We start from the raw sequence: 22725 nt of genomic DNA on the forward strand, positions 1-22725 counted from the left end.
TATTTACAGATGATGTTGGTTAGTTTTTGAAATTCAATTAAACCCTCCAAAAACTAAGCCATAATAGATAATAGTCAAAAAATACTCATCTATCTATAAAATGTCTAAAATTATGCAATGTTAATAATATTTCTAATCTATTATAGGGTTGCCTTAATGTATTTCAAAAAATGAAACATCAATATGTGTAATATGTATTCTTAATCCAACGAATACAAATAAGTATGAATGAAAAAGTGTGCACAATTTTGTCATATCGCCCAAATATACCAAAACTATTATGGTTTGGTTGGGCAGGGTTTAATTGATTTTTAAAAACTAATCAGCACCATCTGTAAATTGTAGCCTTAATTCAATAAAAACAAATACGTATGACTAACAAGTTTAATCTGCACTATTTGTGGCGGATCTTAACAGCCTACCTCCACCACTGCTGTAAACTATAGTATGGATACGTGTAATTTAATTTATTTACATATTTTTGCTAAATAGAGTGAATAAATCAAAATATGGATTTACTAAATTTAAAATTTCCGCAATACAGTGTTAATTTGAATGCAGTACCAAAAGTAAGGTGTGTCATACTGGCAACCTAAAAAATGTTCCCAATACTACTCATATAATTGCTAAATGTATATCAAAAATATTGTTTAAGTTTTAAGTCATCGAATGAATTGTTGGGAGATGTGTATGGGTGAATAGTCATATCAATTTATCCGTTTGCCTGTTTGTATCATATCGTTTGTCGTTTAGCCGTTGTGGCAAAATTGACAGATTACCTGAACTATCTTTTTATTCTGAAACAGTATTTATTAAACAATATAATTTTGAAAAACACTTCTGAGAAAATATATTATAACAAAACCAATAGAAAAAATCTTTTTGAAAAAAGTAAGATACCCGGCAGGATCAAACCTGCATGTCTTGGGTTTACGCCCTGTGCGCATTGTCCACTATGCTACTAGGTGACATACTAATTATGACAAACTTTAACTATTGGCCCTTATAATATCTGCTCATCAGCGCTCTTAATTGTTCAATAATTAGAATGGTACATTCTTAATCTGTTAACTGCCGAAAGCAAACTTATTCGCCATAATCACACCAATTCTTACGTTAATTACTATCAATTAACTAATTGCGGCATAAAATAGGTGAAATCTTGTGAATTATTTGTTGAATAAAAGAAATAGTAAATTAAAAAAGGGATTTATTACTTTTTTTTTCTTCGACCATGTCCGATCGTAATAAGATCATATGGGCATAGAGTGGAGGTTTGTATTAACAGATTTTGTTTTTACGAGAAATGGATGTCAGCCACTTGCAAATTGAAAAACAATATGTGTACTTGCCAGATCCAGGATTCAAACCTGGGACCCACGACGCTTGGCCATCGTGTGTGTTATTACTAATGCTCTAATTACATGAGTAGACTTGATTGATAACTTGCGTCGATCGTTGTGAGCAATTGTCAACTTTAAATAACAAGTAAATCCATCGACTCAGATACCAATTCGATTGTCTTAACTCTTATTTTGATTGATTCATGAGATAGGTTCTGTTTCCTAGAGTTAAATATTATAAGTAAACCAAAATATATCTATTGGTCAGATTGGTGACTCCACTGCGCCGCGCCTTTGATACACATTTTATTGATTCAAATTGATTCAAAAAATCACAAACTTTTAGATTTTGTATTTGAATAAGTAAAGTAATATGTAACTGATTCTGTTTACTAAAATATTATTTTTGTTTTGTATTACTATTGTCTGATAACATAATGAAGTTAGATGACTGATCACTCTGAATGCAAAGTAAAATTGACAGCATTAAAAGAGTGTGGCGCGTACTGTCAGCGGGTGAACTTAAAACCTTCAACTAAACTTTCACTCCCAATTGTTGACATGGATCAAGCTGGACAATTTAGATATTATTTTATTCTAGAAGCCCACAGCTTGACAGCAAGATTAAAAATTACATTTTACGATCAGGCCAGGACGGCGATTCCCGAATGAAGCAGTGCAAAAAACGTCACCGAATCGCTTCAACTGAAGCTCGTAAAATGTTTAGTTTTACAGGAGATATTATGTGTACAGAGCTTCGAGTGAAACGGGTAAACGGCATATAAGTGCGAGTGAGAAAGCATTCAACATGCTTATACCTCATGTCCATGCGTTAGAGTAAGATAGAAAGTAAACATGTCAAGACGGCACTATTGTCAATGTCATGAAATTAAATAACATTTTTATCCATTTTGGTAATGACTTCATATTTAATCAGTACTTACCGTTAACGATGCATGATTAAATCATTCATTGTTGAAGTACGTAACCAATTAATTTTTAAACACGCTAGTTACGTCTCCAATATAACAATATTACAACAAGATTACAACACGGAATTTCCGTTGTATTTTGCAAACAAACATGTGTGTTTCTGTATTACAAAATCACAATAAATACATCCTTAAATGAGAATTGAAACACGAAATAATAATTTTAGCGGTAATATGTGGTAAATGTAAAACAATAGATCAACAGCTTTCTCCAATATTACGGACGATACGAAATCTGACGTTTATTATTTCAAACGGAGAGTTGCGAGCGCCCCTACCGTCAAAGTATGTGTACTACCAAAGCATGGCCTAGTGACACCCAGCGGTTGACTTTTAATATGCTACAGTTGAAGTATGTTGTGTAAATGTTTGCGCAACTGGTCACTTGTGCTTCATAATGCTTCAGTCGGGAATCGCCCTCCTGTTGGTATGTGGTTTTAGTCATATAATTTGTACTTTGGTCGATGCTGATTTCACATTCACATTATTGTTTTTATTAACTTTCAGAAGCAAGTCACACCACACACAGTGTATCTCAAGCTGCCTTAATTGACACTGATTTAAATCGACTCGGACAAAGATACTCGCTCCGGAAAACTCCAATCGATAAAAGCAATGGACTCTTTGACAAATCAGGTAGATTATATTTGTTATGCTGTATTACAGGCGGCCCACGGCTTTCGAACGTTCTACTTTCGCACAATTTGCAGTTTCGTAAATTTCTTAAAATTTAGATTTTTGTTGATTATGTAATAACGGTGCGCTTCCATGCAGTCGCTGCTCTCTCCTCTGCTCCCCGTCACCTCGAATACGTAAAAGGGTGGTATTCAACTATCTCTGACAAGTTTATAAAGAAAACACCTGATTGCTAATACACCTCGTTAACTTTATTATACTCATTGATAAATAAATGTTTTAAAGTAGGGTGCACTTTTTGAAGTTATTTTAATAAATCAAGATTAAATGAGAGAATTTTTAATAAATAATTAATTGAGTTAGGATACTTGGCAGAATTCCGTTTTATAAAATGATAATAGAAGTTATATAAAATTTTACAGGTTGTTTTTTTAAGGCGATAGCTATTTTGTTTCTAACAACGCCATTTATAATTTGTGCATTTAATTAAGTTTTATTGATTTTATCTATACCTTTTTTTTAAATTTTCAGATGCTGGGTTTGGCTTCATTAGAACGGCGGAAGATAAAATGATCAGGGATAAAGGATATAAAACATACGCTTTCAATGTACTTGCATCACAGCGTATTGCATTTTCGCGATCATTGCCAGACACTAGAAATGAATTGTAAGTAATATCAAATAGTTTTATGGGTATCTGTTTTATTTGTGTTTGGTTTAGTCAACATTTTAAATTGGCTGCTTCGAAAGTAATTTTGAAAGAAGGTAATTGACAAATTGAGCTATGTTTTTTTTTTACTAACATCATTCTGTTTGTCCTATACTGTTGTTAAATGACACAATTTTGATCGGTTGGTTGAAAATATTATTAATTAATACAATTTTCATCGATTGTTTCTTACTTTCTGTTTTGTTCTGATCTGTTGATGATTCTAAACGTAATTTATAAATTACTAAGTGGAAAGTTCATGCCTGTGCCCGTGTCTGCCTGAAATTTTTGCCACTATCTTCGTATTTGCGAAATATTAAGTTTAACTTCGAATCAGTTTAGTCTTAGTCTTGGTCGCTCAAAAGATAAAATTCCAAGATGGTCACGATCCTCAGTCATGAGGGAATGACTAAGAAGTTTAAAGCACCATAAAATACATGTATAAACTGAAAATCAATCAAATCAGACGATGGAAGAATTGAAATTTTGGGCTCTGTGATTGCAAAATCAGAGCACAAATCCTAATAGTTTGAACCTAGTAGCTTATTAAAATTGTCCCCATTTCCGTTAATTCCTTGCTCATTGACTCGTCAATGGCCAAAAAAGTTAGTAAAAGCAACATCATATTCCTCAGTTTGTAGGATCTCGTTGAAATTGCATTTTAGTGAGCATACCTTGCAAGAAAATATGTGTCCAACGTTTTGTATTTTTCCGCATTTGCAGGCATGGTTATCGAAGGACCATCATTTATTTATATGGTTTTAAGTACATCGAGAGATTTCCGTGTTTTTGGTACTTGACCCTACCCATTCTTTGAGATCCTCTAAAGCTAGATTCGCATTCCCACACGTCAGTTTTCTTCTAGTAAAACGGTCAGATGTATGGTTGTTGTCATAAAACTTCTCCTGGATGTCTGCTACTTAGGACCGCAAATGATAGTTTATCTCAACTATTGATCTGTTGTTTAATTAATAGTAAAACTATTTTATATCCATATTGAACTATAGATCTCTTATGTTTTTCAATGTTTCAGATGTAAATTCAAAAACTTCCCGGAAGACTTGCCGAGCGTTTCTGTGATAATATGCTTCTACAATGAACATTTCCATACATTAATTAGATCCGTACAGTCAATTTTGGACCGTACACCCAAGCGCCTGCTGAAGGAAATTATATTAGTTGATGATTATAGCGATCTTTATTTATTACATGAGAATGTTGAGAGTCATATTTCAAATATATCCAAGCAATTGGATTCGGATGATAATGATTTTCAGACATATAACAGGATCAATTCTCACCCGTCAGTACAAATAAGACTATTGAAGACAAAACAGAGAGAAGGACTTATAAGGGCTAGATTATTTGGTGCAGAAAACAGCACTGCTAAGGTAAGGTATCCAATTCTTTCAATACCTATAAAATAATGTACCTATTTATTGTAAAAAAGTAAATTACTTTATTCAATCTCATGAAGTACATATATGAGCTTTTACATAATGGAGTTTATATTAACAGACCTTTGTTACGAGAAATGGTTGTTTGCTTTTTGCCAAACCAATTGGATTCAAGTAGTAGATTAAACACATTGAAAAACAATATACATTTTTTTTGATAATCCATGGTGTATGGATTTTTAAATGGCCACTCTACAACTAAGCCACCAACGAGTATCGATTGGTTTGACTTTAATCATTTAAAGCAGCATTATTCAATTTGTGGTACACGTGAGATTAACAAGAAACAAGAGAATTTTTACACTTAAGGCTATACCTCAGTTGAGGCATAGTCTAAAAAGATCGTGGCTATGCGATGCGCGGATTGCGGGTCGCGGGTGCAAATGACGCATGCCGAACGAAATATAATTTGTCATATAAATCCAACATGCCTCCATTTAATGTTCTGTTTATTGTTCTATTAGTAACAATAATAATATATTCATTGACATGTTTTCTTTTTCAAGTTTGGTAACGTTTTTAGTCATCTTCACACGATTTAATAATTAATACTCACGTCGCCATCACGAAACAAATTGACGTATTCACACCTCGACGTTCGCTCTTCGAATGCCAGCGAGTCCAAAAATTCGTCGCGGTTGAAAATTATTTGCCGTTTCACTGATGTATCGTCTTAAGTAGCGATTCCAATCCCGGGATCACGAACTATTTTTGATACATATGAGTCCCGGGATTGGTAAACATAATCCCGAAACTTTCGTCGATGCGTCATCGCTATAAGGCCCCGTCCAGCATAGGCGCGTTCTTCGAAGCGTTGAGCGGCACGCGCAGCTCAAACGCTCTGACTAACACGCCGACGCTGGACGGGACGGTGCCTAAATGTAGTAATCACTGATTCGCCCACAGCTGGCGAGAATATGTATGTATTTCAAAATATTTTATGTAAAAAAAAAAGATTTCGATTTATACGAATAATAATTGCTCGTGCAGACCAAAATTCATTTCGAATTACGAAATAACGAATATTTCGATTTATAACGAACTTTTTGTGGGATAAAACAATTTTAGAGGGTAAAAATTGGGAAAAATATGCGTTTTAGAGCGAATTTCGATTTAACGGCGTTCGAATTATCGAGGTTCTACTGTATACACATTAGAATAATTCTGGGATTTAAATTTTAACTCAAGTTTAGATTCAGTACTCTCCATACAAATCTATGAAATAAGGCCACTTGGATTTAGAATTAACTGTTGGAGTAAGTTTTCATTATTTAAATCAACTTTAAAATTAAATGACGTGACCATAGGAATTCTGAAATGATTCTAAAAATTGTAAATGGACCACATAAACAATTTGATTATTTCTGTTGTATAATTTTTTAATTTTGTTTTAGGTGATAGTATTTTTAGATTCGCACATCGAAGTGAATACGGAGTGGCTGGAGCCTCTTGTGACACGACTATCGGAGAACCTCACATACGACAGTGCATATTCAAACCGAGTGGTCATTCCGGTCATTGACGTCATTAACGCGGACACATTTGAGTACAAAGCTAGCCCATTGGTACGAGGGGGTTTCAACTGGGGGCTACACTTTAAATGGGATAACATACCCAAAAGTGTGCTTCAGAGTAAGTAACTATCAAAATCAAAGAAAAACTTTCTATACGCATTATAGTTTTAGATATAAAAATAAAAAGGGTTACTACGGCTAATGATTGAATTAGGTGAGAGTCATTTCACATTGCAGATTCCTTTGTGCGAAATTTTTCCATACTTTCCACTTACAAAAAACATATTAATAAGATAAGATATCAAACATGTCAAATTTTTGATTTTTTTAAAATTGGCAATGCAGTCTCGTAGATCGAACCGAGTACTACAAGACGGTATTTTAATTTCGGCATTAACAGTTATAGTCAAAGCATTATAGAGCATTGAAATTTATCATATGGGCTAAAAACAAGAAATGTCCATTTCGTTCAGGGTAAAAACATGTATTGTATAGTGTCTAGATTCACGTCAGACTTGACACTCTTTGTAGTGCATAGCAATCATAAACCAAAAGTTTCTCCCGTGAAACGCTGGATGAATGGATGAGCACTATAAGCAACGCCAGACAAAAACCGACGCCCTTTACAAATCATTGACTTTATCAATGATATCACAGTTTGACATTTGTGTGACATAACATGTCATGTTCTTCTCCTGTACCCTTCATATGTTACAAGGTTTGACTCAGGTATAAATTGCTGCTTTAGGTAATGCAAAAGATTGTATATTGTGTACTAAAGTTGGTTGTCATAACTGTCTGGTTGCTTCCAGTTTGGTCAACAGTATTAAAAATTAGTTGATATTCATTTGGTGTAGTTTCTGAATCAAGTCATCGATTGCATGGTAGAATGAATCATGTGAAGATGTATTAGAGTTATAGCTAAATGACTTAAGCATGAACTACTTGCGCAGAAGTACATGTCCTTTCATGCGCAGTGGGTGGGGATAATTAGTACATCCTTAACCTTTGTCGTGTAAACGTCGGTGCCTGTTCGTGAAAAGCCTGTTTTACACGTTACTCGATCTGGATTGGGGCATTACAAAAAACCTTTATAAGGAAAAGTGCGAGAAATTGTTTTTAGTTTGTACTAACCGACGTCGTGGATTTCTCCAATATTTTTTTATGATGTAACTTACTTGAAATTGCAACTTGAAGTAATAGGTATCTACTTTGATTTAATAAACAAAAATCGATTGCCAAAGTAGCTTGATTTGGAAGAGCGCTGATGAGTGGGTATTAAAAATGACCAATAGTTAAAATTTGTCGCAATTAGTATGTCACTGCGTAGCATAGAGGTAATGCACGGATGTGGCGTAGACCCAGGAGATGCAGGGTTCGATTCCCTGCCGGGGTGGCTTACTTTTTTCAAAAAAAGATTTTTTCTATTGTTTATAATATGTTTTCTCAGAAACTGTTTTTCAAAATTATGTATGTTCAATAATTAGAATGTTATATTCTTAAATCTTGTGAATTATTCGTTGAATAAAAGAAATAGTTAATTACAAAATTCTTGTTTGATTATTCCTTAATTACACTCATAAATTGAAGATTCTTAAACGGCAAGTGATTTAGGAATATACACACATAATATGGATAATGACATGGAGTCGGGTGACAGCAGTGATGGTTATTATTTAAACAGTGAAGTAGATGCAATGTTAGAGTAATGCGCAATTTATATTGAAAGTAATTTAATATTTCATATTGAAAGTAATTTTAACAATTTACTCTCGCAACTGACTGAAAATAGGCAGACCCATCCGAAGCTTAAAAAATTTCATGCTACTTCAGTCTACTTATTAAAGTATTGTGTTGTGTAAATGTTTATATGTCAGTATATTTTTAATTGTATTTACTTACAGACAAGGAAGACTTTGTAAAGCCGATAAAAACGCCCACCATGGCCGGAGGATTGTTTGCCATCTACAGAGAATATTTCAACAAGATGGGAAAGTATGATCCTCTGATGGACACATGGGGAGGAGAAAATCTTGAGATGTCTTTCAGGGTGAGTGTTCCACAGTTTCATTCGAATTCGATTTTTCTATACCTGCTCGATATTAATACTATCTCTCTAATTCATAACAAGCAATAACATAAATTTATTAAGGAATAATGTGAAGCTAGATAAAATACATCGCTGAGATATTATGTTCTCGATGGGATATGATTCGTTCATGATCCATCTAATCACACATCACTCTCACATCCAGACAAAAAATTACATCTGGATTTACTTTTGGAGTACTTGAATAATATCACGTTTACACGTGCATAGATTTACTGCTGACAGTACGTATTATCGAGTGTAAACACGTATTATCGTGCAAATTATAAGATTGCATGTATGAATCAGAAAAGTTCAGAAGCTTCTGAATTTTCGTGCAACAATTGGACTGTGCAACATCTGCGCCTGCGCATTAGAACGATAGTAGCAAACCTGCCGGTAAAAAAAATGAACTACCCCGCACGCTGAGACCGATTTTGAGGTTAACTGATTTACAAGACCTGTCAAGTACCAAATAACGATAACACCGCGTCTCGCTTACTCTTGAAGAATGAGATTGGCGAGACAGTCGGTACTTCTACGTGTAAACAGTTATTATCGCGATATTTTAAAATACACACTATTGGTGCAAGTAAATCCATGTATAACTGTTATCATGCCTAGATACATAAGGTTCGAAGTGCCACACTAAAAAATAGAATCGATTGTTGAATTTAGCTGTGTTTACTTCAATAAAATCATCGATAGTCCCTTGAACTGAAAAATCACGGAGCCATGTTTGATGACGTAGACACGCTTGTGCGCCCATGAAAATTAATATATCACTCACTATAATATTTTACTCATGTTAGAAACACTTAAAAATGCCATTAAAAATATTGAAAATAATAGCTTTTATGTGTGTGTCGCATATTATTACATGTTTTATGGTTCGCGTAAAGTTGAGTCCACACTGGTTGAAATATTATAATAATTTCTTTTGTTATTTTTTGACTGAAATTTGGATTTTTACTAGATTAAACTTTTCAGTTTTATTGAGCATTGTGTTATGTTAGTGATTGTCGTTTTATGTTTTATAAAAAAAACAATATTTATTTTGTAAAATCTGCGTGCCATAAAAACATTTTTTGCGTGAGGTTTTAAAATTTTATAAACATTAAATTGCATGCAAAGATAATAATGTAATATAGTTGAAAAGTCAATATTCCATGATTTATATTTTATATTATGTTGTATACCCGTGTTTTTTTTTTTATACTTACGTTTATTTATACGTTTTATATATTCCTTCATAGTAATTCGTAATTTATTGGTAATACTCGCAATCGTCCTAACTAAAATATAATAATATATTATATTTTTTCATTCCGTGTGGACGCATCTTTACAAATATTTACGACTTTCAATAATGAGCTCGATTTATGACTTTCAAACAATTGGAGTGACACATGACCATGAGTAATAAAAATAAATGACATAATCCAGAATACAAGTTCAAGTACATATTTAGAAATATTTCGACGACACATTATTTATTGTTTTCGGTTCGGTTTTTTGGTTGTCTTTTATTCCCGCAAACATGGTGTTGTAAAGATCGCGGTGAATATTCAACTTTACAAGGTAAATCACTTGGCGCACACTCAACTCGAATGAAAATATTTTGTATGCCTAGTGCGCAGGCGCTGTAAAATACCGCGTAGATTTGAACTGATGCAATCGTACCGGCGAATCTCAATAGATCGAGAGGGTTCGAAAGATCGATGATTATGAAATTAAAACAACATATTTTTGACAAAGTTATATAGGTGGAAATAGGCGGATGGATCGGGCTATTTTTTAATAAAATTCTCAATGCCGCATGAAAAATATTTCTTGCGTTATCCACAGGTCAAGGTTTGCATATCTGACTGCTATACGGTCGCCCATGTGTTACGTACTAGCCGTATCCTACTGGAATACGGTCGCCGGGAAAGGGTTAATACAATAGAGCACGTCATGATTTTAAGTATTGATAAATCACAATAAATGTCAATCAAACATGTACAAATACAGTCATCAAAAATATTTTAAGTGTTCAACGGTGATTATGAACAGTCGTAATATTTTTAACGACCTTAAAAATAAACATTCGTGCCCTGATTATGATAAAGAATGACGAACAAGCCGCGTTATACAAAAAGCATGTGACTTACGTTTCAGTCACCATTTTGTTGACGTGTCGGCTCCGGACGAGTGCGTCGATGACAGAATGATGCTTAGCACTTTTAAGTTAATGCAAACGTAATCTCAGACCACTTAATAAATTATGAGAAATCCTTTTTTACACCCCACTTGATAATATTAATGGTTTATTTTGATAACATGACAAGACACTATTCACTAAACAGAACACATAATCCACATAGTTTCGAATTTTATTAATATATATATAAATTTCAACATCGTCTGAGATGTAGGTAGGTCATTTTAGTATTTTTGAAACACTTACATATTTTAATAGTTCACCTTTTCATGGTATTCTCTAAAGCACGGATAGACGCATAATGGCACGTTACACTCGGAACACATGTATCTGGAATATTTTTTGGTTTTCAGTTTTTTTTTTGTATTCGCACAAAGATGACAAACTCTGCAAGGATTTATCCGTTTATTTGCGGGAGGAATCATGTCCGGTAAATGCTTTGCCATCGCTCTAGCTGATAAGCGCAGTGGATGGTCGACGGGTTGCTGTGCGCGGGATGTGGCTGGAACTTGATATTTTTCAAATATTTGCCTGATTACTTTTAGCTGAAAATATACTAGACCTGTTTTTTTGCCTGTGATAGTACTAAACAGAATATATGAATTTAATAAAAATAAATCTATGATATGGAAAGCCACCCTTTTGTACCATTTTATTGATTTACGCATACGGCTTAGCGTACTTAACATCATATTAGCTTTATCTACAGATCCCATACATTTGTTATATTGGATAACATATCGTCGCTATAGGATTGGTTTCCCGAATATCCATTTTTGTCGAAATCGACCTCTTAATGCAGAATGTTTTTTTGTATCTAATTGGACGAGAACCATCTTTTTCTTTAAATTACTTTGTAATGTTAATGAATACATCATTCATATGCTGTAAAAATAACAATTTAAATATCTCCATATTTTTAAATATAGGATTATGAAATTTGTTTTTCGTCTCCTGAACATTTGGTCTATTCGGGAAACCAATCCTACAGCGACGATATGTAGGTTTCTGTATAGGCTCTCCGGTCTGCCTATTGAATTTTCCTGTGGGTGTAAATGAATCATTGTGCAATGTGGTCAACATATGGACTTCTCGCCGGTCTTGCCATTTTATAACCAATAGCGAGCTACTATTTTTTGACTCCACTTCTCCTTTCTTGAACTTCCTAAATGTTGGCATCTTCGATTTTTTTCAGACTTTCGCAAGCATTTGTTTTGTTATCATGAAGGTGTTTAAATATGTCTGGGCTTGAATACCAGTTGTCAGTCCACATAGTATGACCTTTACCAAAATATTCGTTCATTAATGTCATTACCACAGCTCCCGAAATGCCAAGTCCTTGCTGATCGACAATATCTGTTCCTTCCCCGCAATATATTATGAAATCTAATATGTACCCAGTCATCACATCGCAAAAAACGAACATTTTTATGCCGAAACGGTGGCGTTTTGAAGGAATGTACTGTTTAAACAGCAATCTACCTTTGAAAACAATTATGCTTTCGTCGATGCATAAGTTCTCGTGCGACATCATTGTTTTTTTGAATATTTCTTGGCAATGGTCGATCAGAATTTTAATTTTATGTAATTTATCTCCAGGAATTTAGTATTGGTATCCGAAAAGTGCAACATCCTCAAAAGCAAAGTATATCTGTCTCTTGGCATTGCTTTCCCGAAAATTTGGCTGGATAAGAGTAGATCGGTTGACTAATGTTCCTCTATTGTGATGTGACGATTTCTAGTCATCAACATATTTACAGCAAAAAAATATGTACATTTCCTGGACGTCTGTGTTGACCCACTTATGCATTCGTGATTTCGGCGATGGTTCTTGTCTTCTAATGTCTTCTGTATAATAGTTATTTGTTTCGATTATGATTCTGTCCATTATATTTGAATTCAAAAAATGTTCAAAAAAATCTATTTCTTAGAGCTATCTGATAAATTTGTGTGCGGGCTAACTCCAGAAAAGAAATCATCAAATTCGTGAACAACCGGTATGAAAGCTCCAGAAGTCCACGAAGACAGATCGTCAACATTACGATTTACATTTGAATTAGAGGCCGCGGCAGTAGCACTTTCTGATGGGGCACTGGAAGTATCTGAATCATCGTAGTACTCATTTTCACTCAACTCATAATCTGAATCAGGATCATGAATTGCTTCTCCCATTTCATCGCACAAATTAGCAGGGATATCCATTTTAAAATAATCACAAAAAATCGAACACACAAAATTTGCTATCACAAAATGTTTTTAATTTTTCCGATACAGAAATTTTCAATTGTGTGAAAATGTTTATTCACTTAATTCAATTCACTTAACATATCTTTTCTTTATAAATGACTGATAACTAAGGTAAATAAACAACTTTTGTCCGTTTTACCTAATAGTATAATCAGAAAAGAGTATTTAAAAATGTTAATCAACAATAATTACACAAATTACACAAATTAAAAGTGGAATACGTATTATTTTTTTTTTGTTTTATTAAATTAAATTAATACAAATAAAGAATGTTCACAAAAAAACAGGACTGGGATCACTAGCCTTTAACGCCTAGTTTTTGCTAAATTGAGATAACAGTCTCCCGTATTTGGGCTAAGGAGAGCAGATGATTTAAAGATCTGTATAAATTTTCAGCTATAGAGCTATCTGATGAATTGTCTAGATGTTCAAAGTCTATTTGACTAGACTATTATACAATGTTTTGAGAATTTTCATTTTGTCTGGTGCATTTTAATCGGGATTTCGGGATCCCATGCTTCATACGTTCGGCTAATAAAGGTGTTTACATGATAATAATATCGTACGAATAATACATATAAACGATTTTGTAATAATATTATATACGAGTAGGTAGGAAATTATTTACAATAAAGTTGTACAGTACAATAATTAATAAAACAAATAGTTTTTTTGTTAATTCTTTGTCAGCATTGTTAAATTATATGCATAAACTATAATTATGTAGGTACTCCGTTGGCTTTAATTTTTAAATAGCATACAGGAATTTTCCCACAGTTGTAGGAAGCATTTATTAGTGATTAACCTAGTCACATGTAGACAGACTCAGTGGTAATATCGGCGAACGTTGACATATTAAATCTTGTTCTTTCTATCGTCATAATAAAAGCGAGACGACTAGTAAGTATCAGCCAATATTATAATAACTTTATATTGCAACGTTGTAGGAGTTCACATTGGCGTAAGAATGGATAAAACAAATATACGCTGGACGTAACTTTGGCGTTAGAACATAAAATAATAAATACCCAGGAAGTGGCATTGATAGTTGTTTGAAAGGTTTCCGAAATGATAGTGGTTTCTAAAATAAGCGTATATGTATAGTCATGTTTTTCGAGAATCTAAATACCAGATGGCCATTGTGCCTCAACAATATTGTATATTCATAAAAAAAAATAAAGAAAGTGAGCTCCTTCCGGTGGACGCACATTTGTCGATTCGGTGAAAGGACGCAGAATTGGTATCTGGATGTATATATTATATACGTCTGTTATCTATGAGTCTACCTGAATTTATTATTAATGTTGCTTAATGGTTTTTTATGGTTATAGATTTGGATGTGCGGTGGCGAACTGGAGATATTACCTTGTAGCAGAGTTGGACACGTGTTTAGAAAAAGGCGCCCATATGGCTCCCCTGACGGTACTGACTCTATGCTTCATAATTCAATGAGGTTGGCGCATGTTTGGATGGACTCTTATGTGGTATGTAAATTTTTTTTTTTTTATATATATATATATTGTCTATTTCGTAATAGGTTTTTTTCATAATTTTTGGTCTCCGTCGATTTCAAATTAACGTTTTACTGTATGTCCTCATTCCGAGTGGCCATATCATAACGCATAAAGCATATCAAAGTGTAATTATCTTAATGCTATATATTGGAAGAGTCGTGAGTTAATCTTTCCAAGAGTATGTTACATGTACGTTTGCGCGATTTTCATATGCAGGAGTGTAGACGTACTTGTACGTCAGTAGTGGAGACCGACGTGGGTTGACACAAAGGTGAGTTGACACAAGGACGATATCTCAAAATGTATAACTGTTATGAATATAGCAATATTGCAGTTTGAACTTGTTTAACAAGTGCACTGACCTGTTGGTACATGCCAAGGCTGTGTGACAAGCGGTTGTGATGATATAACCAATGTGCTGCAAAATCAACTAAAAGTAAATTTTCGGCCACTTTTTTGATGAACTTTATTTTTCTGTAAGTATTTATTAATATGAGTTTAATATTTTTGTAGCATAATTATTTCATTTTTATAATTAAACTTCATTTTGTCACAAATTACAATATTTTTTAGGATATAATTTGATTTGAAATTCAAAATCGTTATTTTTGTAACCGAGTTGAGTTGAAACCCCGTGTGGGGCGGAGATAGTACACAGGGGTAATGTTTAAATTTGTTTTATGTAGGGTATACTTGAACAATATCGATACACGAATTATTTTACTTTGCTAATTATTATAACTATAGTTATTTTTATTAGAATGAAATTGACATCAAAAATACACACTAATGACGTTGGTAAAATAAACCATGATTTCACTAATGTTACGTATTTTATCGATTCACTGAAACAATATTATAATCGTGTGAATATATGATCTAGATTCTTTTCTTTTGCCTTCCCTTTCAGCATTTATCTATCTATACCAGGGGTGGATCAAGTCAAGCAGAGGCCCTGAGCGTTAAAAATTTCGGGGCCCCCAAATTCAAGTTTGAAAAAAAAAAGTTTTATACATAGAAACTCTCATTCATTTTTTAACATAAAATATAACAAAGGTAATTGAAATAAAATAAAAAAAACATATTTTTTAAATAAATTTTGGTCTTGATTTATTTCTTGCACATTCGTCAATTATTTTGGCAGTGTCAATTCGGTTTAAAATTTCTTGCTCTATATGCAAAATGGCCATTCTATTTAATCTTTCTTCTACCATAGTACTTCTCAAATAATTTTTTACACGCTTTAAAACAGAAAACGATCTTTCACCTGACTGACGCATTAGATAAGGGGATTGTTAAAAAAAGTTAATTCAATAATATTTCTACATTTGGGAATGTGCAAGACATTTCTTTGGCGGCTCGATAGATGTCTGGTGTGGTTTTAATAGTGTCCTTGTTTTCTTTAAGAAATATTAAAAAATGGTCAAATTCATCTACAAAAGTACAAACATCAATGACCTCTTTGTAAATATCTATTAACTTTTTTATCATGTTCTTTTGTTCTTCCATTGATAGATTCCAATCAAAAAATATTCGAAAAGGCTCTATAACTCTTTCATATGTTTGTTTTCTTTGCGATAGTTCTGTCTTGGTATTATCACATATGACGTAAAATGAATTATTTATCTAGTTGTAAATTCATGTCCGACTTCTTTGTTTTCATCAAAAAACATTTTTCTTTTTTGTTGTCTGTGAGTTTGTCCATATTCATCATTAAAGGATAATCCTGATATATGATAGATATATGTAAATTTTATTTACACGATTAGGTATAGTAATTTATGTTGTGAACGCCTTAAATTAATAATTTGTAATATTCACTACATACAAAAAATTAAATTTGAATACTCAAGTTATTAGTCTATTTTCACAATAGCTTAATATTTATAATGCTCTCTAAAATTGTAAACATTTATATTATTATTGTATAAAATAAAATGTTGACATAAATAAATATAACTTTGTTTTACCCTCGTAACATTAAATAAAATATATTTGTGATCTGATTAATGAATGAATAAATGAATTTGTATGATACAAAAATATTTATATTTTATAACAATCAACACAGCCGTAGTGTACCGTGAGGTATCTTCTACTTTACGTCACCCACATCTAACGTCACCCGAAAACTTTCGGCGAGTCGAAAATCCAACAGTTTTACAAAAACACGGGAGTGGGGGGTCGCTGGCAGATTGAGCCTGGCGGGGTCATCTGGCGGTCGAAGACTGTTTGTCTATGGGTGCAGCAGATATATCTACCAAAGATAACTGTATCGCCGCTATTATGTGTTAACTGGCAGTTTCAACCTGTTACTCAACCTCGCTGTGTATGGCCAGCTAATGTTTCAACTCACCTCGGCTATGAATATTACATACAATTTATATTATGCGAGATGGTCATTAAACATGTAGGTATTCTGGTATCAGATTTTTGTGGTAGTGCAGGCAACTCATTTAGGTGTTGGTATACTATGCTAGACCATAATTTAACTTGAACTAGAAATAAATTTTGATTAAATTGTTGATTGTTTTATAGAATTGACTTTATGTTAACCCATTCACTGCGTCCAACGCAACTGGTGTTTTGCCCATCAGATGGCCATTAGATATAATTACCATGTTATTTAAATGTGGTAATTAAATATTAAAAGGTCCGCAGTGAATGGGTTAATTGATTTATGTACTACGTTAATGGATGTCAAAGAAGTGCAGAAAAATAATTAAAACAGTTTTTTCGTTAAAAAGCCTTGTATTATGATGTAAATCTATGTAAAATTTAATGTTTCAACTCACCTTACTTCCTGTTTCAACTTACCTCGGTACTAGGTGGGTTTTTACTAATAAGTAATGAATTGCTACTGTATTGCTTTTTAATGCAAGTAAAGGATGAAATAATATGCTATCCAAAAAGTACATTTTTCAAGTTATGACCAAACATGTAAAAATTGTGTCAACCCACCTGTCTCCCCTATAGTAGACTGCGAAATCTTTAACGTGAGACCTGGCGGCGGCGCTCGTGTCGTATCTTGTCTATGGTTTTCGATTTCAAAGTATTGAAAGTACTGAAACGCGAGAGGAGGGGATGTAGTTCTCCCTGCCGCCTATCACCGTAAAGATTTCGCACTGTAGTGTGTGTCTATGCTTCAAGTATAATTGCAACGCCATCTATGGACACTTGGGTGTATTTTTATACCATTTCAAAACAGATTTCAACTTTACAAACTGTAGAATTCTACTTTTTCGTATGTCACGTGGCATCGATATGACGTCATACCTACCAGATCTGACAAGTACAAATGACTCGCAAACAATAGATTAGATTTGCACGCGCGCAATTTATCATACGTTTCACATGATTTTTAGAAGGTTTACTTGTGTTTTACGGTAATTTAATGCGATCTCAAGTTTTTATGTTGTGTTTTAATACTTTTCTCGCGATTTTACTGCGGTTTGCTGTATTTTAATGTAATTTGAAGTTTTTACATTGCGTTTTCTCATACCTTATTTTCCTGCGATTTTTAGAGGTTTTATGGTATTTTAATGCGATCTCAAGTTTTTATGTTGTGTTTTTATACTTTTCTCGCGATTTTTCGAAGTTTTACTTTGTCTTACTGTATTATAATGTGATTTGAAGTTTTCTTATTGTGTTTTCCCTTACTTTTCCCACGATTTTTAGACGTTTTACTGTGTTGACATTTGATATAGGTACCTAGTGGTGTTTTTTATTTGTGTCGATCTATATTCCTAAAATGGATTTCCAAAGAGACAAAGACGAACTTTTAATGAACTGTGACAATGAAGAGAATATCAAGAATATTGATGATATATCGATGGAATTTTATGATTCTTCTTCTGATGACGAGGAGCCAGAAATCCAACCAAGTGCTAAACGCAGGCGGGAAGAACCAAGGACGTGGAATAACGCAACCTTCACTCCAACATTTCACGATTTCGATGATTTTCAGTCCGGTATGAAAGGGAATATAAATGTAGAAAGGGATTAGGTACTTAGGTACCTTGAGCTGGACCGTTTTTAGCTCTTTTTTACGGAAGGTATTGTCAACACAATAGTCTCGGAAACAAATATGCAACGGCTTCATCCTAGAAATCACCTATGATGTCGAAAATGAAAAAGTGGGTGAACAAGACGGCGGAAGAAATGCGTGTTTTTCTGGCCCCTATTATTTTAATGAGCTTGGTTGGAAAAAAATGCATAAAAAAATACTGGAAAAATAACGCCATTATCGAAACACCATTAATTTATTTTTAGTTTTATAATAAATAGTGTTAAGTTATTAACAGTTATTGTGAAAAAAATTCGAATGTTTTTCTGTCAATTAATGGTTAGTTACCCTTGGGTACGCAACCGGGTTTTTTACGATAAAATCTTAAAAACGTGAGTGTTTTTTTACTATTTTTAAAACATTTCTAACATCATAATACCTATGTACTTACACTAAAAAAAACTCACTCCCCATAGCGTGGGCCAATATTAATTAATTTACTCCCGGAAAAGTTAATTTCTATCTAATCTTTCAGGGCTAGATTTACTATAGAGAAGAAAGGATTAAAGTCAGTACAGGCCCCAAGGCTTGAAAAATAAATTGAAAGAATCTACTGTTTAATGAATTGCAAATTTCTAGAAGTTGTGAGGCCAATTATTCTAAGTACCTTTTGTAACATTTGAATTGCTTTGAGAATTTTTCCCAGTTCGTATACCTGTAGATAACTAATTACTGTAATCAATAATATAACCTTGTATCTCAAAAAATTTCATGAAAGAATAAGTGGTTTGGCAGAAAATAAGTGAGACATGTATTATCAAAGAGTTATGTATTTTTTGCGGTAAATTGGACTGAAAACACTAGCTCTGAGGTATACAATTACTTATACTGTGGTTCAAATTGTTATGTCTTGAATTCCTCTTTCAGGACAATTACTTGAAGAAGGTCCCAAGTGCGTCTTCAGTAGAATTCGGAGACATATCTGAAAGGCAGGAGCTGAGAAAACAATTGGGCTGCAAGTCTTTTCAATGGTATTTGGATAAAATTTATCCAGAACTAATTCTTGATTCTGACAGCGAATCTAAGGTTAAAGAAAAACTCAACGCCATTTCTGATCCACAAAGAAATATATTCCAGCCTTGGCATTCAAGGTAATATTATTATGACACTTTTATCTTACGAAAGCTCATCCCTTTTCTCCTATGTTAATGTGACTTGGTAATGTTGCACCTGGCAGTGGTGGAATGATGTCCAAAAACACAATATCTTGTAGCAACAATGCTACTGTGAAATTTACCTAGAAGAGTGTGGCTGCAACATAAGTTTGGACTATAAATAGAGAGATTCTTATGAGCAATACTTCATAGCGATTCCGTAATGTTTTCAGTGTTTGAGAAACGCTGAATATTATATTTAGCTCAGGAATCATTTCCGGCTTGTCCGCGTTTTAAGAAAACCTCAAAGGAAGAAGTCTAGTGGTGTTAAATCATACGATTTGGAACACCAGTTAACTCATTCCGTGCGTCCAATGCAACTGGTGCGTTGCCATTGGATGGCCATTGGATACTATTAGCATGTTAATTAAATACATTCACTGCTGACCAGATAATAACTAATTAATTACCACATTTAAATATCATGCTAATTATATCTAATGGCCAACTAATGCAAATGCGCCAGCTGCGTTGTCAGCACTAAATGAGTTAAATGTGGTAATTAAATAGTAATTAACAGGTCCACAGTGAATGAGTTAATAACGCCAATATGGCTTAGAAACAGGTTCTGCAATAATTTCTGTGTTTCGTGTGCAGTATTACAGGTGGTGCTATCCTGCTGAAACTATATGTTTTTCAAGTCCAATTTGTTAAAAAAAATGTAATCATATCACAGTACATTCACCGTCATCGCAATTCCATTCACATTCAAATTGCTTTTTATCTAGCTTCATAGTAACCTTTTCACCGCGGCGGAGCATTTAATTACTATTTAATTACCACATTGAAATAACATGCTAATTATATCTACTCGCCACCTAATGAGGACACAATAGCTGTGCCGTCTGCGTAAAAAGGATAAATCCTTGGTAGATTTATGATAATCTTGTAGTATTTAACATATGGGAATGTCATAATATAATAAGGTACAGACTTACAAACTTATCTGAAGAATGGGATGGGGGAGCCACTGTCTAAATCTACCCAATCAAGACTCGTTCGTAACTAGACAAAATCTGATATTCGAATGACATTTTTAAAATGGCATCCTATGGTAGTTTGTAGTTCCATTTTTGGCCATTCTTTAGATAAGTTTGTAGGTTTGTAATGTCTTTTGGATATTTATAACTGTCATCAGTAATCCCAGGGAACTGTGGTCGCAGTGTTGCCGAGTCTGGTCTGGCAAGAATAGAAACTTTTCTCTCTATATATTCAAAGTGACATTTATTTTATTTCATATTGTAATTTGAGCATTATCTGTGAGTCGTTGATGAGTTTAGTATGTTTATTGTATTTCTTTTTACTTTTTAGGAAACGGAATTATACTGATAGCTATCAGTTAAAGCTCTCTAATACAACTTTATGTATTCAAGCAGCCAAAGATATTAAAACTAAATTAAGTGGCCTAATTCTAGCAACATGCATTCGGACACCAAATCAGGTAACTGATCATGCTGATTATCATTTTATTCTTGCCCGCGAGTCTTATTCCGTATGTTGATGTTTTCTAACGCAGTTCACCACTGGCCGCTGAAGACGATGTGTCATGGTATTGTCTGAATGGTTATCTTTTAGAATTTTATTCTAAAATACAGCAGGTGTTCTTAGATCAGATTGTTGCCACTAAATTGATCATTCAGTGAACTGGGAATAAATGCAGCTAAAAATGACACTGAAGATTATTAGTATCTTCCAGTTTCGGCAGTGCAAACAGTATATAGTGTATTTGGACACTGTTTACATGAGCCTGTTTTTGGAATCATTGACAAGCTATTACATTAAGCAGTGGTTTAAAATTTTTTTCATTTCACCGTGCGCTAAAATATTACCAATTAGTGGGAGGAGCGAGTCTGCGTTAACCACATAGTTTTTCAAATCTTGGAATCTTCCACTTTGAGTTTTGAGTGGTATTTCTAAGACTGGCTAAGTGGCTCAACCACGTGGCGTATCCACTGCGGCCAGGTCGTATCTTTACTAAATTATGTGTAAATAGTGGTTATACCGCTTGATATGACCATTTGTTAGTGAACTTGCAAAAAGTCAACATGTTTCTCATTGAGACTGCAATGATTGTAGCATTATTACTTTTATGAAAAAAGGAGGTTCCGTAGATATTGGGTTCACTCTCTTCAATTTAAAAAGATTGGAATATGGTCATTTCCCAGATTCAGTTGTCAGTGTCGACCAATCGGGAAACATAACTTCAGCGATTTGTCATATGTTCTTTTCTATCTGTTGGAAAATTCGCTTGATCTCTTATCCCAAATAGATATCTTGGTTTCCGCTTCCATGATTCATTTTTCTGAATCAAACATTCTTCCAACAACTCAATTCATGGTTACAATAATGTTTGCACGTCTGGTATGCTTGATCTAATTTGTTCTACTAAAATACGAATAAATCCACAAGAAACACGCCGGCGGTCGCGGACAAGTCGCCGCCCGTTGGCGGACAAATTATCGTCTGCGGACCTCGGCGGTCAATCCGCTGTTATGTTTTATCCAATGGAGAGCAATAGATATTGACAAAGCAGCGGATGCGCCATTAGGACGGCTCATTTGATATTAAGCCAACCTTATGGTTACTGCTGAAAATTCATATTCAGGTGGCCAACCTTTTGCATACCATGCGCCAATTTTTTTCACAGATAAGTTCAGATGCGCCATACAACTCAAGCACCTTTTCTACCTTCTTACGTTCACGGTTGGGGTTGGGAAAAAAAGGGGGTCTGGAAAAAAGGGGTAGGATCTGCTTCACTTAGGGGAGGAAAAGGAATAACTCAATCACGCAATTAAATTAAT

At 33.8% G+C, this 22725-nt stretch overlaps 1 protein-coding gene across 4 annotated transcripts in view; it reads left to right on the forward strand.

The window, feature by feature from the left end:
- LOC147079868 (polypeptide N-acetylgalactosaminyltransferase 35A-like) overlaps positions 1–22725 on the forward strand; it is a 51315-nt gene that overhangs the window by 23362 nt on the left and 5228 nt on the right. For 3 of the 4 annotated variants that reach the window (XM_085945225.1, XM_085945232.1, XM_085945239.1), the window contains exons 4-11: positions 2843–2971; positions 3503–3638; positions 4714–5071; positions 6532–6769; positions 8556–8701; positions 14522–14674; positions 19638–19861; positions 21236–21365. In XM_085945225.1, coding sequence (XP_085801351.1) covers positions 2843–2971; positions 3503–3638; positions 4714–5071; positions 6532–6769; positions 8556–8701; positions 14522–14674; positions 19638–19861; positions 21236–21365 — 1514 coding nt within the window. The remainder of the gene's footprint in view (positions 1–2842; positions 2972–3502; positions 3639–4713; positions 5072–6531; positions 6770–8555; positions 8702–14521; positions 14675–19637; positions 19862–21235; positions 21366–22725) is intronic. The other variant, XM_085945248.1, reaches the window with a different exon arrangement.

This window comes from Rhyacophila brunnea, unplaced genomic scaffold, assembly GCF_057557595.1.
Source record: "Rhyacophila brunnea isolate RB1 unplaced genomic scaffold, BYU_Rbru_1.0 scaffold_1, whole genome shotgun sequence".
NCBI classification, from domain to species: domain Eukaryota; kingdom Metazoa; phylum Arthropoda; class Insecta; order Trichoptera; family Rhyacophilidae; genus Rhyacophila; species Rhyacophila brunnea.